Raw genomic sequence first — 27,622 nt, forward strand, 5'->3', positions numbered from 1 at the left:
CTAGTTGGTTAACTGCATAAGTTAGCTTCACTTCTAATTTAACCTGAGCACAAGATTAAAAGTAATTTTAAGGGGGAAAAAAATGTTTAATTGATATAATTTTAAGTTTTATATGTAAAAGTATATATTTTTTTTAATTGTTATTGAAATGTAGTATATATCATACTCCTTATAGACATAATTGATATCAATAATGTCCATGTGGACGTCTTTTTCAACTTTTTCCATCGTTTTCCAACAAAAACAAAGGAAAACAATGTGATAACAAAAAGATGATACGTTAAATTCTATCCAATCAAAATTATAGCATTTCCACTACTTCTATATAATTAGGTAAAGATTTTTTAACCAAAATAAAAAAATAAAAAAATAAAATATATATATATAACTTCAACTCTACTTATTATTATGATTTAGTCACAAAATTTTTTTTTAATCTTAATTTTATATTTTTAATATTACCTTTTTCGAATGTAGTTTCATTACCTTAATTTTATATTTTTAATATTACCTTTTTCGAATGTAGTTTCATTAATTTAGTATTTCATTATTCAAACGTGATAACTAAATATTTGATCAAAAGTTAAAGTCGTATACACTTTCCCTTTACTTTTTGGTTCACGTGTGATTTTTCTCAATTTCTCAATTGTCTTAAATGACCATTTTTGTTTTTGTTAGGAATTTGGTCAAAAGGAATTGTAGCATTTGTCAAAAGCCAATGATTTTTGGTATAATGTTTTCTCTTACTTTCTTCATTTTATTTACCCTAATAAAATGTTTGATTCCACTTTGACACATAAACTTTACTTTTTTATTAATCAAATGAAAATCTTAACAGTTCCATGGTTTAGTTCCACCAAAATTTCAATAATAAAAAAAAAAAATTAATGATTCCATGAATAATTATTTAACCAAAAAAAAAAAAAAAAAAAAACTTGGAATAATTGTCTCTTTCCCTTTCTCCTCTTTCTTACTCTCTCACCTCACCTCCCTTATCCCTTTGGTGTGTAATGTCTACATTGATATCGATAATCGTACCGATAGTGGAAGACGTCTAAAAAAGTATTTAGTTTCTATTTCAACCAATTCTTCATCATCTTTCTTTAGTTGACAATGACATGTTTCCACGATACCTGTTTTCATTTATGAAGTGTGTCTAAATGATTCTGTAAATACTATTGTGGGGCAACCTCAAGTGGTTTGGTCCGTTTTGGACGTACAAATAATAAATGATAATGTCACTAGGTGTGAGGTTTTCGAGAAATTCCCTACGAAATGTGCGGAGGTATAAGTAATGAGTGACAACAAGAAGAGAACGAGGAGACAAATGGGTAAGAGAAAGAGGAGAGAAAAAAATGGATCAAATAAATAAGGTCGTAGCAATGTAACCTCACAAATTAGAAGTTATTGGATAACTATTGGAGACCCGACATGTCATTTCTAAAACATCAAGGATCGAATAGAAACTAAGTTTAAATTTTCGGAATCAGACTATAAATTACTCAGATAAAAAAAAGTACCATTTATTTTATACACTTGTTTCTAACGTCGAACGTTAATTAAATAATTAAACTCATCAAAATTAACTTTAAAAGTCCAATATCCAAAAACATCTATATATTTTCTTAACATATTTCTTGCCAATCAAATCATTTACTTAATTTTCTAAAACAAAATGATCGTGTAAATTAGCTAAAGAAAGACAAAATTTGAGAAACAAACACGAATACATATTTTAAGAAAAAGGAATCCAATTCAACACCTTATCCCATTCATTAGATGACATCCTTTAGGACAAGAAAAAACACAAATTTAAAAAAAAAAAAAATGTACCAAGTTGAGGTATTGTTTTCCAACACAAAAATAATTAGGGTATGGACATATTCATTTGATGGTGACCCAAGAATTTCTTCTTATTATAAATGATGCAATAATTAATTAATAAATAAAAATAAATAAATAAAATGTTTTTCAACAAAGTGTTCATTGTTTTGTGTTTGATTGAAAACAACAAGTTTTTGCATTGTGTGCCAACATTCTTCCACTACTTCATCATCAACTTTTGCCCCCCTCTCTATAGATTCTCATTTTTTTTAAAAAAAATTCTAAAACTATTTTATAAATTATTTATCAACGAGCCCTAAGGAGGGAAACCCATTTGGTCTCTTATAGTCGAGTTGTATTAGATGGACCAGATCACCTGTTATCATAGACGGACAATGATCTATTAAGATGGTGTTGATTGGACGAAAGACTCAGTCTATTAAGTGGGTCTTTAACTGCCCGTGACACATCTTTACGTGAAATCACGTAAATAATGGTTCGTTTGTATTATTCACTGACTTAAGCATGAGAGTGCGTTTGGACGAAGATATGCATAAAACACGACCAAACAACATCAATCAATTGGGAGACAAATGTTAAGCATTTTGACAATAACAAAATGATTCCTCCTTTGACTTAGCTTCCATTATTATGAAGTGAGAGAAGGCATCAAAATGATGATACACTGTCCTATGCCACACACTAACACATCATAAATTATTAAAGAAACCTCCCTTTTTTAGTCTTACACTATTCCATCAAAATCTCTATTCAATCATTATTAACCATATATTATTAACGGACGGTGTCATCTATTAATTTCTCCGAACGATTTATAGGGTTGGTAAAAAACGGAAATTTCATTTGTTTTTCTTTCTTTTTTGGTTGCATATTAAACGAGTCAAAGCATAGAAAGATATAGGATACATATATGATTTTTTTATTAAAGAACAAAATATCAAAACGATGATGAACTATTGTAATAGTAGAGACGGAAATCTATTTGATGTTATTTGAAACTGAAATGATTATAAATAGAAAACTCTCGACACCCACTATATACATAGGGTGATTTTAAGAAATCGCATTGTATTTTCGAATATGGAGCCAACAATTATTAAGAGACAAGGACGTTAGGGTTTGTTGTAGTGGTTTGCATAGTAGGGAAGGGAAGAAGATGGGAAAGTAGAGGATAAAAAATGGAAGTTGTTGGTTATAGAAAGAAGGTGAGAGAGTGTTTTTTTGTTGTGTTGTTGGAATGATTTTGAATTCAGTCACCAATGGGTCTCTCAGCTTTTGGGGAACACATTCAAATGGGAAACTTGTGATCAAACTCACAAAAATTTGTACCATTTTCATTTCTAAATCAAACACTTATCATTTCCATACTTACTTTTCAAATTGCTCATTCACTGCTTCCAAATGTGTGCTCGAAGGATCTATCATTACACCCCATCTTTACCGTTTTCACTCGAGTCAAGTGTTGAATTCAATTCAAATATATTAGAACGGTTGATGAAAAATTTATGTCACAGTGACTTGAATTGAGACGTTTGTAGGTACTAAATTTGAAATAACATAGTTGTGTTGTGTTGTTTTTTTTATGGGACGTTCTAGTTTTAAAACATGGGTAAAAAATCGAGAATAGAATAATTGTATTTTAAAAAATAGAGTGAAAAGATATTTCATTATAATAATTTAAGTTCATGTTTATTTTTGGAAGAGGTTAAGCAGTTACTTTCTATGATGCTTTGATCAAATCCATATCACATCAGTTTTGTCCATTAAAAAATTGTCTTCTTTTTTTCTTTTTGATGGTGGTTTGCATGCTCAGCCATTGGTTCCCTGTCAAAGCAGGCTATTATCCATTTTAATCAAAATCATGATATATATATATATATAGTGATAAATAAAAGCATAGGTTATATGGTTGAAATCTTGTCACTTCTCTGAAACATTAAAACTAAGCTTGTTTTACTGCTTGACATTATATAATCATAGGAGCATAAAGTATGCATAAATTAACAAAGGAAAAATGTTAAAAAGTACCCTCAAAAGAAAGAAAAAGAGACAGAGAAGAATCCAATCATAGTGTGTCGTGTAAACGTTTTTTTCAAAAGTGTAGCCTAGAAAGTTATTTCTAGAGATTTAAAGATCCGTGTACTTGAATGGAATACTCAACTGACTTGAATGGAATACTCAACTTGATCGATAAAAAGAACATTATTCCAAGAACGAACATCATAACTCAACTAGTTAATTGCATAAGACTGAGAAATCAGTAGTTCCAATCTTGGATCCAGAAACAAAAATAATGATCTTATTCATCATGGTTTTATTCTGAAATAAACAATGATATTTTACACAGAACTAAAACCAGAGAAGCAGCAGAGATAAAGAAGTCTTACACGGCAGGTTGTTTGCTACTAATCCAACAATCTCCAAGTTCCAGAACTCAGTAAGACAAGCTTTGTTGTCCCAATTCTTTGCTGCTTTAATGGCCTCCTCTGTTCATCCACAGCCAGGAATAATGGCGCCATTATTGTTCTTGGCAGAGGAAGGGAGGGAGGGAGGGAGGGAGGGCTGCCCCTGCCCCGCCCCCCTTCAACCAAAATTATGAACTGCTCTAAGAAAAGCACTTAAAAACAATGGGGTTTTCAATCACAGGGCTGCCAGGCAGAGGCTGTGAGCAGGGAAAGGTCCTTCCATCCGAGTTTCAGGCACCCATTTTCTTCAACCAGAGTGTACCCTTTCCAGGGGAACATGCCCAGAAGCAGACTGGCCTGAGCAGCTGGGTTTCCCCCAAGAGACACGGCTCCGAACCCGACCCGTTTCAGTTCATCCCCCCATCTCTCCACCTTCACTTCTCCAGTTCTTTTGGGTCCACCGACGGCGATAATGTTCCTAATCTCACATCCCAACAATTGCTGCTCCACCACATGCCTTTCCACGCTATCCATCGCCAAACTATCACCCAGCGCGTCGAATAACGCGCTGTAATAATGCAGAGCTTCTACGAATCTTCCTAGAAAACTGCCCCCATGGCTCAGATCCTGTTCCACAATGGTGATCAGTTTAGGTTTTAGGGTTGAAAGAAGTCTCAGCGTACCTATATCGCTGCCGGTTATGTCGTACAAGCAATGGTGCATCCAGTGCACTACCACCGCCTCGCCTGCCCTCAATTCCAGTTGCTTTGGGTCCGTTAGGTTTCCGATTTTGCCTTCCACTGGATGGAACTCGAACGGGAGGCCGAGGGAGGTTGCGAAATCGGCGAGTCTCTGCCCGGTGGATTGGAGCAATTCCGAAGAGGATCCGAAGCCGGAGATTCGTAGGGATTGGATTTTCTTCGAGCGGGAGGCGAGGATGTGGAACAATCCAGGCCATTGAAGACCTTGCATTACGTCGAGATCGATAACGTGGACTCGATCTTCGCCGTCCAAGGCTTGGAAAATGGCTTGATTAGCAGTGAAGTGAGAGAACTTGATTAAGGGACTAATCGAATTGTAGGATTGCAGAGCATTAAACATCCTCTGCGACTGAGTTTGATTCAGCGTTCTAATCGACAAGGGCGAGTAGGTTCCCAAGCAGGAGCTAATCACTCTAGCCTGAAGCGCGTGGGCGAAGTACGCGCCGACGCGCTCAGGTGAGGTACCAAACGGCGAGGAGAGCTCCGAGATCTCCGGCAAGAGATCGTTCGCCTCTTGTAGATTATCCATAGCGACGCACTCAGCGCATTGAAGAAGAAGACCTAGCAGTCTCAAACCAGTGGAGTCGCTGCCATCGACAAGCGGAAGCTCTTCTTCCTCCTCGACGTCCTTCTCCCCGGAGGCGCCGGCGTGGAAGTTGGAGGGACCGGAATTGAGACGCTTGGAGGAAGGGTCGTCGGCGGAGGAGTCGGCGTCGGCGGGGCGCTTGGACGACATGGAATTGGAAGCGGAATTGATGGGGGAATGAGGGATTAAACTTCGAAGCATGATTCGGAGGAGAGAATCAAAAGGAGAGAAGCTTTTGGGGGAAAGGGACAAAGAAGGATTGAACGAGAGTTGCACACAAAATGTGTCAGAATTGTGATGGACGAATGAAGAAGGAAGAAGATAATTAAATAATTTAATTTTTTATTTTTATTTTTTTTTTCTTATCCGGAAATGCCGTTAGCTACTCCGTCTGCAGCTGTCGTTAACTGCGTTTTTTATGTTCACCCTTTACGTATTAATTTTTAAGTTTTGCAGCCCGGCCACGTCATTGTGCCACGTGTTACGTTTTTTTTTTTTAACGCCGTTTCTCCAGGCTTTTTTTTTTCTTTGTTTTAATTATTAATTTATGAGATTAGTCAAATTTATGTTTCGAATTAATCATACACCTAATTTCACGTAATTATATATTTTGAGCAATTATTTTCTTTGTGAATTCTATTTACCTTCCTCATTATTGTTGATTTTCTCATCATTTTTTGTTTTACGACAGCAGTGGCACTCTGTTTNGTTCAAATGTGATTTTTTAAAGTGAATTATTAAAAATGATTGAAGTAAATAAATGTATAATAATAATAATTTAAAAAAGAAAAAATGATGTGCGGGTCGGATCTTGGGTTGAGATAAGTGTAGCGGGCTTGGAAGTGGGTATTCCACTTCCTATCCTTATCCTCGAATGAACCATATACGTATGAATTTATCCTTAATGTGCGTAATCTATATAGTCTCATATGAACCTTATTAATTTCAATTTTATTTTCATTTTTTTCAATAAAAAATATTTTTAAAATTCTAAATAGTTTTCTCTCCACTTGGCCTAACTCCGGGTAAGAAGAGAAAATCTCAAATAACCCTTGAGGATTTGCCCGTTCTTTATACATAAAGCTTTGTGATGGTTTCGCGCAGCGTCAGTAGGTTGATGGATCATTATCCTAATGATTTAATAAATGGTTTTACGAGGCCCAGCATCCTTGTTAGCACTCGTTTGTTTCTCTAATCGATGTGGGACCACCACCAAATCCACCCCCCCTTTGGGACCAGCGTCCTTACTAGCACACTGCCTCGTGTCTACTTCCTTCAGTAGAAGGCTAGCATGTCGTCCAGTGTCTAGCTCTAATACCATTTGTAACAGCCTAGTAATACCACTAACAGATATTGTCCTTTTTGGGCTTTCCCCTCAAGGCTTCTAGGGGAGGTTGTCACGCCCTTCTAAAGGGTGTTTTGTTCAACTCTCTACCCAATCTATATTGAACGGGAGAGTACATCATATCTTATATTTAATGGCTATTTGAAATGTTAAGGACTCATAGTATAATGATTTATTAGCTGGATGTTCTAAAATATGGGGGGGAAAAAGGAGCTGAATGCATAACCACGAAATGGGAAAGAAAACTACTGAATATCAAGGTAAATAAGCAATCAGTCTCGGACAAACAAAGTACAAGTAGCAGCAGATGAGCGCAAGCATAACAGTGAGAACCTTAACGAGCACAGACAGCCATACGGAATGGATAAAGTCACCCAACACATGATTTCCTACCACAACATTTGATATCATATACTTAGCATCAAACAAAATATAGTCCATTTAGCAAGCAATATATAAGGGAAAGAGAATCAGATATTCAGTCATATTTATAATGGAAGATCAAGAAATGATCGGTGGAACCACGTCGAGTGATGTTAATTTTCGAAACGTTGACTGTCCTAAAGTAAGAATCAAAACATCAGTAGAATAACATTTTCAACATTCTACATGTTCATATCAAGAGTGATTATGAAGGAACAACACAATGAATAAACAAGGCTTCCCTGAAGAGGATGGCAGGATTTATGAAATGGGAATGCTACAAATATTTGTACATCCTAACATACTTGCAATTCATAGCTCAAAAGAATTTAAAAGAATGAACAGTTTCGTTTTGAACAATAACATGTGATAATGAACACAGTTCTATCAAACCAAATAAGGTAAATTCAAATTTCAGCTCCCAATTCAAAGTTCAATCAAGCAGAGGAGAAGATCCAACTATCAGAAATAATCTGTTCAACTAAAATTAAACATGTTGGCTTGAAACTATGCAAAAGAAACACAGCCCATCTCATCTCAAAAACAAATATCCCTTCCCGGACGGCCAGAATATGAAAAACGCAATCAAACGAAGTTGATTCGACCAGTTTGACCAAGAAACATCAGTTGATTCAATTAGGTTTAGCCAAGGGGTCAGGCAGGTTACCAAAAGGTTCGTTTAAGCATTGGTTTATAGTTTTCCTTGAACCAATGGTCCATTGATTATAGCAGAACTAGCACATGCTTAAAAGTTAGCCTTTTCAAACTTTGACCAAAACAGCCCGCCATTGAACATAAATTCAACAGATGGGAATGTAATTTAAGAAACTCATTGAAGATCTTATCAAGCAAAGCTAAGAACATGCTATCTGATAATAAACATCTCAGCAATTCTTTACAGAAATGTTCATTTCAGTGAGAATCAGGACACCATTTCTCGATAAAATTAAAGCAATGAAACAGACAGATTCAAAGGAAACAAAAACACTCAGCATACGAATAACAATGCTATCACATAAGTCGAAATATTTGTGAAGATAAATAAGTGAAATCTCAAATGTAATATCAAAATCACAGAAATTTCTCATCCAAAAGATTAGGATACGTCCATCGAAAAATTAAACACCAAAACAAACTACCTTTCAAAATTAAACGTATAATAACTCGATAACAAAACGGAAAATAACAATAAAGCTGCTCAGTAGCCTAATACCAGAGTAATCCATAACATATCCATAACTGAACGAGCCTCTTCAGAACCTGAGCTTGGTGAAAAACCACCTGTTCTTCCCGGTCTTGAACCTCTCCTCGAATCTCTTCTTGGTCTCCTTAGCGGCCGTAACCTTCTTGTCCTTCGACTGCAAGCTATCGATGGTAACCACGTCCTTAAGATCCACATCGAGAGTGTACCTGGTGGGCATTAGGTGTCTGTAATTAACAAGCTTGATGAAGGCCTTGACTCTGGACTTCTTAGCAGTCTTCTTAGAAGAGTCCTTGCGAATTACCTTCGCCGGATACTTCTTGATTCCGGCGACCAAACAGTGGCCATAAGCACGATCCCGAGTCCCATCGTCGAAGGCACGAATGATGACCGCTTTCCGGCCAGCGTAACGGCCTTGAAGGACGATGACGGCCTTGTTCTGCTTGAGGAATTTCACCATGGTCGGATTTCTCCTCTGTGTCTTTTCCCCTTCGCGTCGGCTCCAACAGACGAAGCGCGGATTTAGGTTTCCCCTAAAATAGGGTAATGGGGCTTTCCTTGTGAAAATGGGCTTTCATGTGGCATTGGGCCGTGTTGAAATGGGCTTTCAGACTCAAATGGGCTTTTTGTTTAACTCAAATTTTAAAAATAAAAATAAAACTTTTTTATCACGTAAATTAATAAAGGCAAAATATATAATTATTCATAATTTATGTGTCTAATATTTTGAAATAATGATGGTTTATACTAAAATAAACATAGCTTAGCGATAATTGACGTGCATGTTACGTTTATGGTGGGAAGTTTAGCTTTTCATACCTCGTGTTAATACTAAAAAAATAAAATAAAAAATTAATTTTCAGATGGGCTAAACACAAACCGTATAATAAAATATATATCATTAATTTGAGTTTACTCGTGTGCATTAACATTTATGTCAATAAGTCTAAACTTAAAAAACATCCAAAACCTTCTTTTTAATATGTCCAATCATGATATGGTGTGATGAGTAAGAACTAAAGAGGTACATTAACAAGCCTGCATGCATGTGAAGAATTAATATGCATTCAACACCGACTATAAATGAAAGTAGAGTCGAACAACCGACTATAAATGAAAGTAGAGTCGAACAACCGACTATAAATGAAAGTAGAGTCGAACAACCGACTATAAATGAAAGTAGAGTCGAACAACCGACTATAAATGAAAGTAGAGTCGAACAACCGACTATAAATGAAAGTAGAGTCGAACAACCGACTATAAATGAAAGTAGAGTCGAACAACCGACTATAAATGAAAGTAGAGTCGAACAACCGACTATAAATGAAAGTAGAGTCGAACAACCGACTATAAATGAAAGTAGAGTCGAACAACCGACTATAAATGAAAGTAGAGTCGAACAACCGACTATAAATGAAAGTAGAGTCGAACAACCGACTATAAATGAAAGTAGAGTCGAACAACCGATCATGCATTAACATTTATGTCCCCAATAGGTGCTTGCGCAAGTTACAAAATTGTATACTAATCCATACCCTTGACAAATCAAAATTGGAAATATAACTTCTTGAACAAGGAAGAACAGCTTCAATCACCCAAAAACATCAGTTCAACAAAAGAGATTGTCTCGAAAGTAAGCACTAGTTTTGGTCGAAGGTAACCCTAACAATGGTTTCATTACTGAATTCAACTGAATAGCGCACAAGAACATATAAATTCAAGCGGTGGAAATATAATGTGTGCAGTCCGCGACAGATCATCTCAATCAACCTAAGAACAGGTCTTACTCGTATAAAACATCTCACCAACTCTTCCTTCAGTTCATCAATTGTTTAGCTCCTGATGGTTAAGGTTAGAGCTATCCAACAGTTGCAGAAATGCTCGTTTTCAGTGAGAATCAGTAGTCCAGTGTTCTAAATAAATATATGAATAACAATACTCTCATGGAAACAGAAGTGAAGTCTCGAATGTAGCATTATAAACCCAGAAATTTCTCATCCGAAGGATTAGAGTACGTCAAGACAGAAATTAAACACCAAAACAAACTACCGATTACTCGAAAACAAAAGATGAAATTAGAAACAAAAATTGACCTCCTGAGTAACCTAATACGAGAATAATCCAGAACGAGCCTCTTCAGAACCTGAGCTTGGTGAAAAACCACCTGTTCTTGCCGGTTTTGAACCTCTCCTCGAATCTCTTCTTGGTCTCTTTAGCGGCTGTGACCTTCTTGTCCTTCGACTGCAAGGAATCGACGGTGACGACATCCTTTAGATCTACATCGAGAGTGTACCTGGTCGGCATTAGATGTCTGTAATTAACGAGCTTAATGAAGGCCTTGACTCTGGACTTCTTAGCAGTCTTCTTAGAAGAATCCTTCCTAATGACCTTCGACGGATACTTCTTGAGTCCGGCGACCAAGCAGTGACCATAAGCACGATCCCGAGTTCCGTCGTCAAAGGCGCGAATGATGACCGCCTTCCGACCGGCGTAACGTCCTTGAAGGACGATGACGGCCTTGTTCTGCTTGAGGAATTTCACCATTTTTGGCTTCTACCCTGCTTCCCCCTTGTGCCTCTCTCGCCGGCTGAAGGAACGCGAAATGATTTATTTAGCCAATGGGAATTAGGGTTTCAACCTTCGGGTTTTAGGGGTTTTAGGGCTTTAAGAGTCTAATTGGGCCTTCCTCCCATGACTCAACTCTATCCTCCACAAATATTCAAATATTTATATTTTAATTTTGTACTGTTCCTTTAAAATATTTATATTTTAATTATTTAAGAGAGTCCATTATTAAAAATATTTTTTTGTTCATTAAATTATTTAAGTAAATTTAATCAAATTTAATTATCAACCATCAATTCATCCGTTCAAATATAGATACGGCTCAAATTTAAATAAATTGACGTGAAACATAACAATCATAAGTTGATATCGTAAATGGAGGTTGAAAAACATGAAAAAAAAAGTCCAATACGCTCCCAGTTTTCCATCAAAACTCAATACGTGCACGTAGCCACGTACAAACTGAGAGCGTTATGGCCATTTTTCTTATTCTCGCTTCTCAAAATCTTATTTACAATATCAACTTATAATTATCGGGCTTCACCTAAGTTTCTTCAAACGTGAGTGGTTTTTGCCTTTCAAATGTTCAATTGTAGTCCATGTCCAATCTCCGAGCGTTCGAGCTTAAGGTTTTCACAGTGAATTAGATGCTGGTCGTCATTATTCAATTATTTAAATATTTTATAAAGTTGTATGATGAATTATTTAAAATTGATAAAGTAGTAGCACTAAAATAAATATAAATAGAAAAATACATTTTAAAATAATAGTGCCAATAAGCAAATTAGAAATCTATAATATAAATAAAAATAGTTAATAATTAGCAAATTTTAATTTTATATTAAATATATAATTGGAAGGTAGAGGACTTATTGCATTTATAATTTATAGTGACAATTATATATATATATTTTTTAATTTGAATTAAACAAAAATGTATAAATTTGGGGGTGGGGCTATTTATAGATATAATTATTAATTTTATATTTTTGTATAAAAACATTCTTAAAATTTTCAAAATTTTAATTATATACCTAAATTAAAAAAAATATTATTACCATTAATTTTGGATTAAAACCGTATTACTTTATTTAAAAAATGCACTTGAAATTTTAAGTAAAAATACATTTAGACTTAATTTTTATTTATTTATTAATATGCTTTAAATTAAGTTCAGAAATAAAAGGAAGGAAATCCCTCTCATGCGTGCTCCACGCCCTTTCTTCTTCACCGTATTCTTCACGCCGTCTCCTCCTCGTGCCGCCGCAGCCTCCTCCGCGTGCCGCCGCAGCCTCCTCCTCGTGCCGCCGCAGCCTCCTCCCTTCCAGCGGTCTTACACTTATTTCTACTTTTGTTTGTATTAATAAAAATGTCAATCGCTGAAGGGATAATCGAGAGCTGCTGACATGGAAAAGATATAAACCGATAATTTTTATTCGAAAATTACTAAACAAATCACAAAAAGTTGCAATTATTTGAAATTCATCAGAACCCTACACTTCCGGCGTTTTATATACGAGCCAAACGCATTAACAATCGCGAAGAATTAAGGTGCGGAAAACGGATACTCAGCCGCTCTGCTTCCAACCTCCGCCTCCCGTCCGTCTCCGGTTCAAGGTTCCGTTTTACCTTCATCGATTGTATCATCATCTCACTTTACTTAGCTTTTCCTCTGCCATTTCTGTGTTTTCTGACTTCGGCTCTTTTTGATTCTCTATTGGAGTATTGGAGTTTTGGCGATAAACGATTGATAGTTTTTGTTTTTACCTGACAAGAATTTCACAGCGTGTTCGAAGTGTTTTGTGGGTTGGATGTGCTCAAATATGATGCTATGCTATGTTGCATGCTATTTTTTGAACTTTTGATGTTTATTGAAGCTATTGTCTTCCTGTAATCTGTAATCGGGGTTATGTGATGCCGTTTGGTTGTTATTGAAGTTCGTTTTCTTATATGAAATTTGTAGGATTTTTTGTGAAGATTTAAGTAGACAGAATGCAGGCTGCGAGTGGTGCTGCAGTGATGGGCTCTCTGCAAGTTGTTGTTTGTGCGAAGGGATCGTCTTTTCCTTCGAAAGGGTCTAGCATTTGTGTGTTTCCGCAACACAAGAAATGGACCGTCTTAAAGCCCTGCAAATCCTCCAGTGTTGAAGCAAACATGGTTGCGGGGAAGGCATCATCTTCTGTATCTGTCTCTGCTCCACAACTTGGAGGTAAAATATAATCTAATGTCATTTACCAATGTTGTGATTGTTTGAAAGAAATTTGGCATATCTGCTTGGTACATGTTAATAGAATCGCTCGAAAGTTTGACCCTTTACTCGAGCAAGAATTGTACAAGATTTATATTGTTTCTTGATACCAGATTAGCCTAATTGATTGCTAGGAATGAGAAGAACTGTGTTTGATTGAGTGGGAGAATTTGGCACTGGTTAACTTCATTGGTGTTGTGCAGGTGGAAGCGGTTTTGTAGACCATGGCTTGAGCGAAGCAGATCCCGATGTTCGAAGCATTATCGATAAAGAAAAGCAGCGACAGTTTAAAAGCCTTGAACTCATTGCATCTGAGAATTTTACATCTAGGGCAGTTATGGAGGCAGTGGGGTCCTGCCTCACAAACAAGTACTCGGAAGGATTGCCTGGAAAAAGGTGAACTTTATTCATTTGATATACTATGGATGTGAATTCTAATTTTTGGTGGGGGGTTTTGGGATAAGTTGTCGATGAGAGGATTATTGAGTATTAAGATTTTTGTCATGTATCTCAGGTACTATGGTGGCAATGAACATATTGATGAGCTTGAAACACTCTGTCAACAAAGGGCTCTAGCAGCATTTCGTTTGGACAATAGCAAGTGGGGTGTAAATGTTCAACCATTATCTGGATCACCTGCTAACTTTGAGGTTTATACAGCAATTCTTAATCCACACGATCGAATCATGGTGAGTATCCTTATCGTTATTTTTTAATCCCGACGTTAATTTAGACAATCACTGGTTATACTGACTCATGTTAAATGACTTTAGGGTTTGGACTTGCCTCATGGAGGACATTTGTCTCATGGGTTTATGACACCAAAGAGGCGGGTGTCAGGCACATCAATTTATTTTGAATCTATGCCTTATCGTCTTGACGAGACTACAGGTACGTACCGCACGTGGGATAGAGTTTTTTTATGGTCTCTTCGCTGGTTTGTTCATTCTAAGTAAATAGAAAACTCTTCCAGGCATTGTAGATTATGACATGCTCGAAAAAACTGCCAACTTATTTCAACCAAAGCTGATTATTGCTGGTGCAAGTGCTTATCCACGTGATTTTGATTATCCTCGCATAAGAAAAGTGAGGATTTCCGATATTATTCACCATTTTACATTAAGTAGCCCTATTTAGATTCTAACTAGCATTAGTGAATAACTTATTGATTTGCTCTGGTAGATTGCTGATGCTGTTGGTGCTTTTCTCATGATGGATATGGCTCACATTAGTGGGCTTGTTGCTGCTTCGGTGGTTGCTGATCCTTTTGAATACTGTGATATTGTGACCACAACAACACACAAGGTAAAGAACAAATTTTCATCTAAAGTTATTTCATTTTATAAAATAAGAAATGTGTACATTCAAGAACCAAACGTAAAAGAGGAACAACCTAGCAGGCAGGGTAGAGAAAGAACTCCAATCCATGTTGACATAAAAAATAAAAGGAAAATTGTGATTACAAAAGAAATTCTCTTTGAAGGGCACCCAACTGAAAAGGCCATATGTCATACATGATCACGAGAAGAATTAAAACAGTGTTGGACCCTTTGATTTCTTTCAAGCCATATAATCCACCAAAGAGTTCAAACAACGCGCTTCTAGATCACTTTTGCTTTGTCTTTCAGCCACGAGCCCAAGATAGCTTCAGGAAGACAAATATATACCTTTTCTCTGAAAAAATAGACGTGATACGGAGTTCATTTAATGCACATTTACTTATATTGATTGTTTTTCGGTCATTATGTCATTCTGCCTTCTCTTAGAACATATTAGCTTTGTATATAATTTGGTAGGATACTGGTCGTTTTTTGCATAAAAAAACTGCTTTCTCAGCCTGAAAGAAATGTCAAATTGTGTTTGCAGTCTCTGAGAGGTCCAAGAGGTGGCATGATTTTCTTCAGAAAGGATCCTGTCCTGGGAGTTGACTTAGAATCTGCAATTAATAATGCTGTGTTCCCAGGATTACAGGTTGGTTTGACCTGCCTTGTGGTAGCATGTAAAGAAGAGTTCGTTCATTTTGCTCGAGACTTCGACTTTGGTTTTTAAATATGTTGGTTTTATTGTTGTCTTACAGGGTGGTCCTCATAATCATACAATTGGGGGACTTGCTGTCTGCTTGAAGCATGCTCAATCCCCGGAATTTAAGGACTATCAGAACAAGGTACGACACTAAACGTGGTGTAAAACACTTGTTTTCTTAGTTTCTAACACAGTTTTTATACTTTAGGTCGTCTCCAATTGCAGAGCTCTTGCTAGTCGACTGGTCGAGTTAGGTTATAAGCTAGTTTCTGGTGGAAGTGACAATCACCTGGTTCTTGTAGATCTAAGGCCATTGGTAAATACATTGTGTTCCTCACATCTGTGCTTTGAAAATTGAGATGACGATGTAAAGAAGCATGTATTAGCATATGTTAATCTTTAAGTACACTCTAACCACAGGGCATCGATGGGGCACGGGTGGAAAAGATTCTCGACATGGCCTCAATCACTCTCAACAAGAACTCAGTACCAGGTAATGACTTACGTTTCAAAAGCTGGTAATCATACCCAGTTTTCTTGAACTAACTCCTTGCTATTTTGTGCTTAGGTGACAAGAGTGCTCTAGTTCCAGGAGGCATCCGAATCGGATCGCCTGCCATGACCACCCGAGGATTCACTGAGAAGGAATTCATTGCAGTTGCAGACTTCATACATGAGGGTGTTAAGATAACTCTCGATGCCAAACCACTAGCCCCAGGATCGAAGCTTCAAGAGTTCCTCAAGTTCGTGGCAACCTCTGATTTCCCCTTGATCGACCGAGTGTCGGATCTTCGCTCAAGAGTTGAAGCTCTTACAACTCAATTCCCAATTCCTGGCTTGTAAGTTTCACTACACATAATGAAATGGGTATAAACTTGCAATAAAAATTCAGACAAAAAAAGGTGACAAGGTCCGAGGAAATGTCACTTGGTCTTGATGATGTCGTGTTTGTGATGATTGTAGTAATAAAAATGGAAAAGACCAAGCAGTTTGTAACATTTTAGAAGCTGCTGTTAGGCTCTGGTAGGAACTATTTTTAATTTTGTGTTCTTATTCTGCTGTAGTTACTATGAATAGTTTTATTTTCAGCAGAAATTTTTATGGGTAGTTTTGGATGTGTTCTCCGAAAAAGTGCTTATCTTATTCGACGAGGATCGGAGTCCTTTTGAGATGTGGTTTTACATTTTTGTCTATTTGTGTTTAATATGTTTTTAAACTTTCATTTTTGTGTCCAAGCATGAGCCAATGTGATATGAACCAAGAGACATCAATCATACAATATTTTCTTCACGTCCTAACACTTTAAAGAACAGAAAAAAAAAAAAAAAAAAAAAAAAAAAAAAAAAAAAAANGTCTAGATGACTCGAGGCTTTAGAGGTTTTGAATTTTTGAATAAACTTGGTACATAAAATTATTTATTTTGGATATTTAAATTAAACTTGCATTATTTTTAATTTAAAATTTTAAATTAAACTTGTATTTTTTAAATTTAAAATAAAATACTTTATTTATTTATTGTTATTATTCTTATTTTTTAATAAATAGTGATAATAGACCAATTATATGAGACAAAATTTAGATATTTGAAGTGTATAAACTAATAATATTTTACATTTATATTATTCACGTTTTTTAAAAATCAGTGACATGTATTTATTATTTTTAAATCTACGACAAACTTAAAATATTGTTAACGAACCAATAAAAAATAAACTAACGAAAATGAAAGATATTTCAAGATAAATAAAAATTTAAACAATGATAAACTAATATATATATTTAAAATTTTCCATATTCATTTAAAATTATTTATCTACGTAAAATATATTTTTATTACAAAATTGATTATTGAGAATAATAATATATGTACTAAAAAAACAAAAACCACATACCTTAATTCCAAAACCTACCTTCTAATTATATATTTCCTTTTATTAAAAATACAAGTCACCAATATCTTGCAATGAAAAATTATCCTTTATTTATAAAACAATTAAAAATGGAAAAACCAACAAATAAATAAAATATTCGATAGAATAATAAATTAAAAAAGAATATCTCCAGTAGCGTACCACTCACCCAAACACACCTTGCATTTCACCACTCATAACTCACCACGTGTCCCACTTTCTCTCTCCTCCCCTCGTCCGGATTTGTCTCACTAAGCACGTGCCTTCCGGTGAGTGAAAAAAAATAAAAAAAATTATTTGGGTTTTAAAATTAAAAACTAATATTATTAAAAATGAAAAATGGAATTTAATTAAAATTAAAGAGATATGGAAAAGAAAAAAAAGAAAAAAAAAAAAGTCTTCGTCTTCTTTCTCTCTCTTCCCCGATCTTTGATCTCTGTAATTACCTAAGCCCAACCTCCAAAATGTTCCTATTGTATCTCTTTTCTCTCTTTCTCTCCCTCTTGCGCGCGCGCTCTCTCTCTCATCGAGAGAGATGGGTTTTCTTCTTCTTCTTCTTCTTCTTCTTCTTCTTCATCTAATGGTCCTCAGTTCTAGCCTGAATTTGTAGCCCTTTTCGATTTTCTGTAATGCTGTCGTTTCTCTTCCTGTAAATCTTGGTTTTCAGTTTGAGATAACCCTAGAATAGAACCCACCGCGTTTGTGTGGGTGCTGTGTCTTTTTTTTTTTTTTTTTTTTTTTTTTTTTTTTTATTTTTTTTTTTTTTTTNGGTTTCTACGCGGAGGAGGAGGACGACGACGACGACGACCACACCGTTGTTTTTTGTTGTTTGGTTGTAGTTTCTCGGCTTCTTTGTCTGCTTCTGTTCTTCTTCTTCTTCTTCTTTTGCTGCTGCTGCTGCTTGTTTTGGTGTTTTTTGGTTGTATGGTTCGTCCCTTTCCGCGATTCTTCGAGGTTGTTTGATTCTTTCTTATGCCATGGAACAACTTGTTGATGCCAAGGATTTGAAGGGCTCGACGGAGAATTCCTCTGGTGAGCTCACTGTTTCTGCTTTGAGATTTGTCTCCGTTTTTTTCGTTTTTCGATCGAGTTCTTCTGGAGCTTGTTTGGATTTTTTGGGAAGTCGGTAGATGAAGTAGTTTGACGGTTTTTGTTGTTGGTGTATTATAGAGGGTTGTAGCGTTCTAGTTAGTTTGGGACCTTGGATTGTATGATTTTATGTATTTTTCTTGTTGTTTACTTGTTTAAATTTGTTTTGCTTTCGTATATATCTGCCTCTGTTAAAGTTTTCCCTGGTGCTCCAACTGTTATATCGTATCTATCTGCCTCTTTTGAGGCGTTTCTTAGTGCTGAAGCTGTATTTTTCGTATCTATCTGCCTTTGTTGAAGTGTGTTTGCATTTGAATGTTTAATGGTATCGTATGTTACGTATTTCTACCATTAATTTGGTTGTGTTTATGGTGGTATGATCCACTTTATCTGACTTGTGGCTAAGGGGAGGGGGAGATAGAATCTTGCAATTACGTTTGGAGGAGATTTTTGATTTGTTGTCTATTTTTTGCAGTAATGTTTTGCAATTCATGCTTTGTTATTTTACTCTTCAAGAAGTATTTGTAATTCGTGATTGGTGGAAGACATGCTTCATAGACCTTTTGTTGTCTCTTTCTTTGGGAAGCATTGCTAGTTTCCCTGTGTTTCTGCTATGCTTTAGGTATTTTGGCTAACGTGACTAGAGGTTTTTGGTGATGGGATAATTGCTGATAGCTTTGAAGATCTTGGAAATGGGATGCTTTAGCCTTTAGCTTCTTGTAGCCTTTTTATTTAGTTTAGTTTCTTTATGTTATTTTATCAGGTTACTCAGCTCAGCTGGTATATTTTGGCTCCTTCTGTTTGTATTTTCCCATTCTTGTTGAAAGTCTCAATTTCCTACGTAATTGAACTATTTTACTGGGTTCTGATATAGGAAGAGAGGTGGAAATGTTCAATTGGGATAAATTAGATTGTCCTCAGCCGTTGACTTTTTTCCCTCCCCTTTATTTCGAAAGCGACTAGTTGATGATCTTATTTTTATTTATGCAGCTAATTCACTCTTTGATGCTTCACGATATGAATTTTTTGGTCAAAATGTCGTGGGAGAAGTGGAGCTGGGAGGTTTAGAAGAAGACGAAGATGTTCCTTTATTTGGGTCTACAGATGAAGAGTATCGTTTGTTTGTTCAGGAAGAGGTAAGCTTTAGTTCACAGTTACGTTTCTTGAATGCTACTTTTGTTCCCTATGAAAGAAAGAGCACGTCAGAATTATTTATTTATATATATATGTTTTTGTGTGTGTGCATGTGCGTGGATAAGAAACGAGAAATGTCTGAAAAGTAGAAAAGGGGGACAACCTAGGGGTTGGGGGTGAACAAACTAAAAGAGCGCCTTCCAATCGATAAAGACTGTTGTACGGTTGTTACTATAAAAATAAAATAATTTTCTGTCACTATACCTCCAAATAGAAGTAATATACTATACACTTATAAAGAAAACTCAAATGAAGATGCATCCTCAAAGATCCTCTGTGTTCTTTCCTACTAAATGTGCCACAACAGCGCCATATAGAATGTTGGCCATTTTGGACATTTTCCACCTTGAACAAACTTTTAGGAGCCAGCTATCTATAGATCTCGGCAAACAACTACCCACCCCAAAGATATTCATGAGGGAGAGCTAACCATTGGCAGCAAACGGGCAATGTAAGAGCAATTGATCCAGATTTTCTTCACTTTGAAGGAAACGACAGCACATCATCGGTGTGAGAGCCCAGTTCCTGCACTTCCTTTGAGCCATGCCCTGAGTGTTTAAACTTCTATGGAATATAGGCCACAAAAAAATGTTCACTTTTTTAGGGCACGTAAAATGTTAAATAATATAAAAAAGGAGACCCCACTGTAGGGCAGAACCCATCACTTCAGAAAAGTAGACTTTGAGGTGACTACACCCCCTGAATCAAGAGACCACAAAACTCAGTCATTACACTGTCCTGACGAGGCAATATCAAGTGAATCAACCAGCACAAGTGCACAACCCAGCTTTCCAGATTCCTATCAAAGAGACCGCTTTGGAGGTCATAATCCCAATCTCTCGCCTCACTATTCCAGGAATTATCGCATCTTGCTTCATTGAAATGAAGCAAATGGGAGTTTCTCTTCAAGAGTCAGTCCCCCCACCCATTCTTCCTTCCAGAATCTAACTTTACTCCCATTATTTACTTTAAAATTAAGAAATCCGAGGAAGTTATATTTCTTGGCAATTTCAAATCACGGCTTTCCTTTCGCAAGGCAAAAGGTACAATAAGGGAGCTGTGAATGGAGCTGTCTTAAAATTTCTGTCTTTTAAGGTACAATAAGGGAGCATGATTCGTTTTTGGAAGGACATACGGTTAGGAATGCTTCTTTAGCCTTTACTTTTCCAGATTTATTCAGCATTTCAATGAAACAACATGCTACCGTTGAGCAGTGTTGGAGGAACGAGGTTAATGATTGGGACCTTGGTTTTAGATGAGAACTTTTTGATTGGAAGGTTCTAGTTGGATTAGGTTGGTGGAGCTTTTTAATGTTATTTGGTTTGGAGATGGTCAAGATGAGGCTTTTGGGACCATTGACAGTTATGGAAGATATGAGAAATAGTTTTAATGTTATCCTTTTTTCTTTTTTCAATTTCAGGGTACAGGGTTGGGATCTTTATCGGAAATGGATGATTTGGCAAACACTTTTGCAAAGGTATGCCTCCATTAATAATTATGCAAATAAAGATGAATAATAAAAATCTCTTGAATTCTTTTATTGGTGTGATCTCCTGATGCGTTCTTTTGGGTGAATTAAATTACCAATTGCAAGAGGGAGAAAAGTCCAGATATTATACAGCAGTTTTCTTCTTCAAAAATAATGACGCAACTGATGTGATTTCGTTTTTGTTTATTACTTTGCCGAAAGATTTATACCATAGAATACTAATTAAAACTTTCTGCTAACTCCCATCATGATAGCTGTTGCTTTGGTTACAAAATAGTTACAACTACTCTGCGAACAGAAAATATATTAACCCATAGAATACTAGTTAAAGGCTTACACTTCAAATTAAATCTTTTAAGAAGAAGATAATCTTTCATGTATGCGCATCTGAAAACCATGCATTATAGACGATAAACTAACTTGACTTATAGTAAAGAAACTAACTTTTTTTAAAAGAATCTTGTTTACAAAACAGGCTTGATTTGAATATTTTTTAAGTTCTTATTCTCCCTCGTGTTTTTCTTAACACCCTTTTCTGGCTGGAAGGCACTTAGCAAGATTATGGGTTGACAATTGATTTCTTATCCAAATACATGTTGGAGCTTACATGCATACGTGGCATGCTACTGCCTTGCCATCTTGGTTGGATAATTCAATTATGCCATGATTTTGTCATACTGATGCACTTTCATTGGTAGACATTGTCCTTGTTTTTACTAGAAACTAATTTTGTTGCCCCCATCTGCACCCTATCCTGAGTTTGTGTGTGTATTTCTGGATAAGAAACAGTATATCGTATATTAATATGAACTTACAATATTCTTTCTTATTTTTCTTCTTCTTCATGTGAATGGAAACAATAATTTTCATTGTTGTGTCACTCATTTGTTTTCTTTTGTACAGCTGAACAAAGTTGTTACTGGACCAAGACACCCTGGAGTTATTGGAGACCGAGGATCTGGTTCTTTTTCTCGGGAAAGTGAGTTTTTTATCAGTGGAATTTCTAAATTTATTCTTCTTTTTATACATATTTACATATTTAATTTATTTGGATAAGAAACATTAACTTGTATATTCTTAGAAAAGGAAGTACAAGAGAAGGAAACGAGCTTTCCCCAAACCACTTAAGGATTACAAAAAGGATCTCCCAATCCCCTGCGGTGTTTGTCCATGGACGGTCTTCCAACAAAAGTCTCCAAAGACAACCACCACATTAAACTAAAGGATTTTGGCTTTTCCCTTAACATAGGTCCTAAAGATGAGCTGAAAGAAGGCTATGACATCACGTACCAGTTAGGGGACATAGACGGCAATGACATTATTTTGCAATCTGCTGCATTTATTAAGCTTCTCAAGGCCAAAAAGCCACAGAAAAACTCAAACCTTCCTTGGGACTTTTGATTTCCAGATGGCGTTGACAAAGGGATTGAATAGTGCTATCAACCTTGTCACTGATCTTCCTTGCAAAACATTTCGTTGAGAGTGCACTATCTCGGTTGAGTGACCACTTCTTTTTATTTTCCTATTCCTCGGATAAATCTCACGAGAAGGCTGGAAAGCTTTGTCCAATCCACAGTCACCTGATCCTAAAGGTTTCTTCTAAAATTTAAGTCTCATCCTAGAGTTGCAACGGACCAGCTTTGGGAAAAGGAGATGAATTCACCACTCTAAAGAGCCTTGAGAAAGTTGATAAACTGGAATCTTGATTAATTACTGGCCAATCCAGAACTCAATCTTATCCCCTCTACGAACATCAACTTATTGCTACACATTCTTCTTTAGACAAGCCGTACCTATTAGAGATTACTTTCCATCACAAAGCATTTCACTCTGTAAATCTCCATACCTATTTAGCAACGTGAGCAGATTGTCTTATTATCTCTAGATTCCCAACTCTAGGTAGCCGTTAGTTGTGCATTTAAGTTGGAAAAGCATTTTGACAATCACATGGCTGATTCTAACTAAAGATCTGAAAGTACATCCTCTCTCCCTAGAGATGTACATCCACTGAGAAGAAGGAAACTTAGGATTCAAAGTAAGTCCAAACTAAGGATTCCATTTATAGATTACTACATTCACTTAGAAGAAGTGCCCCCCCCCCCCCCCCNATCCAATTCTCTTTATCCAAACATTCCGCAAAAATAGCAAAAAGGTGCCCACTGAACGACCCCTTATCTTGAAATGGGGATAAAATAGATATAAAATGGATAAAGGGACCAATCTAGAGACTATGAAAAGGCCATTAACTTGTGAAGAATAAGTGATAATAAAAAATAAAAAAAAAGGGGTCACCCTCCAAAGACCTCTCGCTTATCTTGAAACGGTGGATGGTGTAGGACCTCCTACATCATCTAGTGGCATCTAGGAAGCACATACACCATCTGTTTGATCGAATGCACATGTTAGATACATTTCGGACACGGATATATTTGCACATGTTTCATACACGTCCGACACGTGGAAAAAGGTATCCTATTTTACTTTTATTCCATTTCTTTCCCATTTTGGACATGTCAAGGATACACGTGAGGCTCATATGGAGACATAGTGGGGACACAAAGCTGTGTCGACTTGAAAATTTTGATTGAGAATTAAAAAAAAAAAAAAAAAAAAAAAAAAANCCCTTATATTTTTCCCAACCTTTTTTCCGATAGGAAATAGGAACATTTCATTGACAAGATGAAATTACAAAAAAGGAGATCCTCTCAAACGGATTGCAAAAAGAAAAAAAAGAAAGAAAAAAAAAAACAATTGGTCAATGGGAGGAGGGCTCAAAATTTATCCCAACCTTTAAAACTCATCTGAAAGACATAAAGAAATTGTGGGGGATGTCCACGTTACTTATTGTTCAAGCACATTTAATATTTTCATGTTACATCTATGTGTCTTATCTATTTTGAAGTTCCAAATCTGTTAGTATCTATGCACTATTCTTTTAAACAGGTAGCCAATGAGTCTGGCCTACAAATTTATAATTTTAGAAATTGATGTGTCGCTGTGTTCATATCCTGTGTTGTCCGTGCTTCTGGCACATTTTTTGCAAGCCTAACACACTCAACGGACTTAAAGACCTTTCCTATTGCTGTAACCTACTCATTGTTCAAGCACATGTAATATCATGTTAAATTTATGTGTATTATCTATTTTGAAGTACAAAATATGTTAGTTTATGTGCATATGCACATATATTCTTTAAAAGAGTGTCTGTTCTACATTTGTACATTTTATCAATTGATGTGTCGTTGCATCTGTATCCTTTGTCTGTGTCCATGCTTCTTAGAGTGGCACAACTTATTGCAAGACAAACACGCTTCAACATCCTTTAAGACCTTTCCTTTTGATGAAACTAACTGAAAGTACGACTTTTGGGGGTTTGGTTTTTTGTAGAGGTTGGATATCCATGACACATTGGATACCTTAATGAAAGGTTGTGCTTAGAAAAACATAAAGAATAACCTCATTAGAGAAACGGAAAGAATAACCTCATTTGGATAGCAGTTGTTTATAGGTTGTATCTCTGTATCCTTGAGCTCTAGAAACATGAAGAAAAGAAATGTATTGGGAATGAGAGATTTATTTTCTTTCACCATCATGGTGTTTTATGTTCTATATGAAGCATGAGTGCTAATTGGTTCTCTTTTATGGTTATTTTAATAAATTATGGTGTATGATATTTTGTCTTCAGTCGATGTGTGTCCTCTCGTCCTTAAAGATGTAGTTTCATTTTTAGCTCAAATGTTCTATATAGTAATTTTGAGCGCATATGATTATCATCTTCTTTAGGTTCGTCTGCAACTGATTGGGCACAAGATGGAGAGTTTTGTAATTGGATAGAGCAGCATGTATTTGATTCAGAATGTGCTCAGGAGGAGAAGAGATGGTCATCTCAACCTCAATCTTCTATTCGTCTTCCTGAACCAAAACCTTTGTATAGAACGTCCTCTTATCCTCAGCAGCAGCCTACACAACATCACTTTTCTAGTGAACCAATTTTAGTACCAAAATCTTCTTTCACATCATTCCCTCCTCCAGGAAGTAGGTCTCAACATGGTTCACCTCGTCACCTAAATGTTTCATCCCTTCCTGATGGAAATCAGTTACCCTTCTCTGCACCAAACATCGCCTCTTTATCCAAGTCTAATATGCAGTTAGCTGGGATGCCGCATGGCTTGCATTATGGAGGCAACATGCACCAGTTCACCACTCCCGGCCTTTCTTTTAGTAGCAGGCCACAAAATCAGTGGATTAACAACGCTGGTCTATTACATGGGGATCACTCAAATCTCTTGAACAGTATATTGCAACAGCAACTATCTCATCAAAATGGCATCCTATCCTCTCAGTTATTGTCAGCTCATCAGCAGCTGCAACAGCACAGGCTACATCATCCAGTACAACCATCTTTGGCGCATTTTGCAGCTCTTCAGTCTCAGCTCTATAATGCCCATTCACCATCTTCCCATAGAGCAATCCTTGGATTGACTGATGTGAGAGATCAGAAACCTAAATCACAGAGAGGGAAACATAACATGCGTTCTTCTCAGCAAGGTTCTGAAACTGGTAGTCAAAAGAGTGATAGTGGATCCTTCCAGTTCAGATCTAAGCATATGACAGCTGATGAGATAGAAAGTATTCTGAAGATGCAGCATGCTGCCACCCACAGCAATGATCCTTACATAGATGACTATTATCACCAGGCTCGTGTTGCCAAAAAAGCTGCTGGGTCAAGATCAAAGAATGCATTTTGTCCCTCCCGACTAAGAGAGCTTCCATCTCGATCTCGTAGTGGTTCAGATCAGCATTCTCATTCCACACCTGATTCATTGGGAAAAATACCTTTAGCTTCCATTCGTAGACCTCGCCCTCTTCTTGAAGTTGATCCTCCATCCTCAGGTTTGTGTGACGGTAGCTCTGAACAGACGATATCCGAAAGGCCTCTTGAGCAAGAACCAATGCTTGCTGCTAGAATCACCATTGAAGATGGTCTCTGTCTTCTTCTTGATATAGATGATATTGATCGGCTTTTACAACATAATAAACCACAAGATGGAGGAGTCCAGCTCAGACGAAGGCGACAGATGCTGCTGGAAGGTATGGCAGCGTCACTTCAGCTTGTTGACCCCCTTGGAAAAAGTAGCCATGGTGTTGGCCCGTCTCCAAAGGATGACATTGTGTTCCTGCGTTTGGCCTCTCTTCCCAAAGGTCGAAAGCTTCTTACTAAATTCCTCAAGCTGATTTTCCCTGGTAGCGAGCTTGCACGAATTGTCTGTATGGCTATTTTTCGTCACTTGAGGTTCTTGTTTGGTGGACTTCCATCTGATCCTGGAGCAGCTGAGACAACATCTAATCTCTCAAAGACTGTTTCTGCCTGTGTTAACGGTATGGACCTTCGTGCATTAAGTGCTTGTCTTGTTGCTGTTGTCTGCTCATCAGAGCAGCCACCACTACGCCCCCTTGGAAGTTCTGCTGGAGATGGAGCCTCTATTGTTCTGAAGTCCATTCTTGAAAGGGCTACAGAATTATTAACTGATCCTCATGTTGCTAGTAACTGTAGCATGCCTAATCGAGCGCTATGGCAGGCATCCTTTGATGAATTCTTCAATCTTCTTACCAAGTACTGTGTGAGTAAATACGAGACTATAGTGCAGTCATTGTTTTCGCAGACACCATCGACCACTGATGTTATAGGGTCAGAGGCAGCCAGAGCCATCAGTCGCGAAATGCCTGTGGAGCTTCTTAGGGCTAGCCTTCCCCACACCAATGAGCCACAAAGGAAGCTTTTAATGGATTTTGCCCAGCGTTCCATGCCAGTTTCAGAATTCAGTGCCCATGGTGGAAGTAGTGGACAAATGAATTCAGAATCAGTTAGGGGTTAGGAAGGAAAAACACGATGAAGTTCCAGGTAAATGATGTTACCATTGAGATGGTTATATTCTGCATCGCTCGCTTCCTTCAAGTGGTGAACATTCTCGGTGTTGGATGAGGCAGGTCGCGATGATCGGTAAGTGGTGGGGATACATCTCCAGGAGCCAGCTTGAGGGGCTTCTACTTTATCCATTTCAGCGTTTTTCTTTTAATATATTAAAAAAAACGTTCATAAAAAAATGCTTACTCTGTTTAATAATAGTCATATGCATAAATGTGTATTATCAAAATTCTTAATGGGGTTGTGACGGGAGCTTTATTTTGGTGCTCTGTCTTTAACTTGAGGCTGAAAAGTGGAGAAAACCGCTTGTAGAGGGCAGTAGAAAAATTCTAAAACTTTCAGGAGTCCTCTTTTCCAGACATTTTTTATTTGGAAGGTGTATGTTTGTTCAAACTTTCTCAAGGCCATTCTCTCAGTGGTCTCTCTCAACTGGATTAGAAATGTATGATGCCTCCTTACTTGGTGACTAAATTTTAGCATTCCCAATCTCTACTTTATTAATGGACTGGTCTTTAGGAAGATAATGCTTGGTGGACTAATGGTTGGACTGTTGATTTTACTATCTTATTCACATTCTAGAGATTGTTTTCTTTCCCGCCCCCGCCCCCGCCCC

General features: G+C 36.8%; 5 protein-coding genes across 6 annotated transcripts; 2 read left to right on the forward strand and 3 right to left on the reverse strand.

Moving 5' to 3' along the window:
- Positions 1–4,102: 4,102 nt before the first annotated feature.
- Positions 4,103–5,910, reverse strand: LOC111810222 (scarecrow-like protein 23). Its single transcript, XM_023696867.1, has one exon. It carries the CDS (start codon positions 5,796–5,798, stop codon positions 4,482–4,484), a length of 1,317 nt encoding a protein of 438 aa, XP_023552635.1. The 5' UTR covers positions 5,799–5,910; the 3' UTR covers positions 4,103–4,481.
- A 2,471-nt stretch (positions 5,911–8,381) lies between these two features.
- On the reverse strand, positions 8,382–9,089 carry LOC111806965 (60S ribosomal protein L27-2-like). The gene has a single exon (XM_023692558.1). The coding sequence runs from the start codon at positions 9,024–9,026 to the stop codon at positions 8,619–8,621; it is 408 nt and encodes a 135-aa protein (XP_023548326.1). The 5' UTR covers positions 9,027–9,089; the 3' UTR covers positions 8,382–8,618.
- A 1,403-nt stretch (positions 9,090–10,492) lies between these two features.
- On the reverse strand, positions 10,493–11,195 carry LOC111778124 (60S ribosomal protein L27-2). The gene has a single exon (XM_023657826.1). It carries the CDS (start codon positions 11,108–11,110, stop codon positions 10,703–10,705), a length of 408 nt encoding a protein of 135 aa, XP_023513594.1. The 5' UTR covers positions 11,111–11,195; the 3' UTR covers positions 10,493–10,702.
- Positions 11,196–12,513: 1,318 nt separating this feature from the next.
- LOC111804988 (serine hydroxymethyltransferase 3, chloroplastic-like) lies at positions 12,514–16,532 on the forward strand. Of its 2 annotated transcripts, none has more exons than XM_023689850.1 (12): positions 12,514–12,748; positions 13,123–13,340; positions 13,583–13,775; positions 13,894–14,068; positions 14,153–14,270; positions 14,353–14,465; positions 14,562–14,684; positions 15,246–15,350; positions 15,457–15,543; positions 15,610–15,717; positions 15,822–15,894; positions 15,970–16,532. In XM_023689850.1, the coding sequence occupies exons 2-12, from the start codon at positions 13,124–13,126 to the stop codon at positions 16,242–16,244; spliced, it is 1,587 nt and encodes a 528-aa protein (XP_023545618.1). In that variant the 5' UTR covers positions 12,514–12,748; position 13,123; the 3' UTR covers positions 16,245–16,532. The 2 variants fall into 2 exon arrangements, with proteins under 2 accessions (XP_023545618.1, XP_023545608.1); XM_023689840.1 differs by having other exon boundaries at positions 12,516–12,748; positions 13,095–13,340.
- Positions 16,533–18,076: 1,544 nt separating this feature from the next.
- Positions 18,077–27,528, forward strand: LOC111789550 (protein PAT1 homolog 1-like). The gene is made up of 5 exons (XM_023670225.1): positions 18,077–18,343; positions 19,391–19,536; positions 21,015–21,071; positions 21,987–22,062; positions 24,867–27,528. The coding sequence occupies exons 1-5, from the start codon at positions 18,289–18,291 to the stop codon at positions 26,957–26,959; spliced, it is 2,427 nt and encodes an 808-aa protein (XP_023525993.1). The 5' UTR covers positions 18,077–18,288; the 3' UTR covers positions 26,960–27,528.
- Positions 27,529–27,622: the final 94 nt, after the last annotated feature.

This window comes from Cucurbita pepo, chromosome LG01 (genome assembly GCF_002806865.2).
Source record: "Cucurbita pepo subsp. pepo cultivar mu-cu-16 chromosome LG01, ASM280686v2, whole genome shotgun sequence".
NCBI classification, from domain to species: Eukaryota; Viridiplantae; Streptophyta; class Magnoliopsida; order Cucurbitales; family Cucurbitaceae; genus Cucurbita; species Cucurbita pepo.

Excerpts from the sequence above, each read along its gene's own strand:
- LOC111810222 (XM_023696867.1), bottom strand. The coding sequence starts at position 5,798 with ATGCTTCGAAGTTTAATCCCTCATTCCCCCATCAATTCCGCTTCCAAT.
- LOC111806965 (XM_023692558.1), bottom strand. The coding sequence starts at position 9,026 with ATGGTGAAATTCCTCAAGCAGAACAAGGCCGTCATCGTCCTTCAAGGC.
- LOC111778124 (XM_023657826.1), bottom strand. The coding sequence starts at position 11,110 with ATGGTGAAATTCCTCAAGCAGAACAAGGCCGTCATCGTCCTTCAAGGA.
- LOC111804988 (XM_023689850.1), top strand. The coding sequence starts at position 13,124 with ATGCAGGCTGCGAGTGGTGCTGCAGTGATGGGCTCTCTGCAAGTTGTT. Across the intron at positions 14,069-14,152 it reads ATCCACACGATCGAATCATG|GGTTTGGACTTGCCTCATGG; the intron begins GTGAGTATCCTT and ends AAATGACTTTAG. Across the intron at positions 14,685-15,245 it reads TGACCACAACAACACACAAG|TCTCTGAGAGGTCCAAGAGG; the intron begins GTAAAGAACAAA and ends TTGTGTTTGCAG.
- LOC111789550 (XM_023670225.1), top strand. The coding sequence starts at position 18,289 with ATGGAACAACTTGTTGATGCCAAGGATTTGAAGGGCTCGACGGAGAAT. Across the intron at positions 21,072-21,986 it reads TGGCAAACACTTTTGCAAAG|CTGAACAAAGTTGTTACTGG; the intron begins GTATGCCTCCAT and ends TCTTTTGTACAG. Across the intron at positions 22,063-24,866 it reads TGGTTCTTTTTCTCGGGAAA|GTTCGTCTGCAACTGATTGG; the intron begins GTGAGTTTTTTA and ends CATCTTCTTTAG.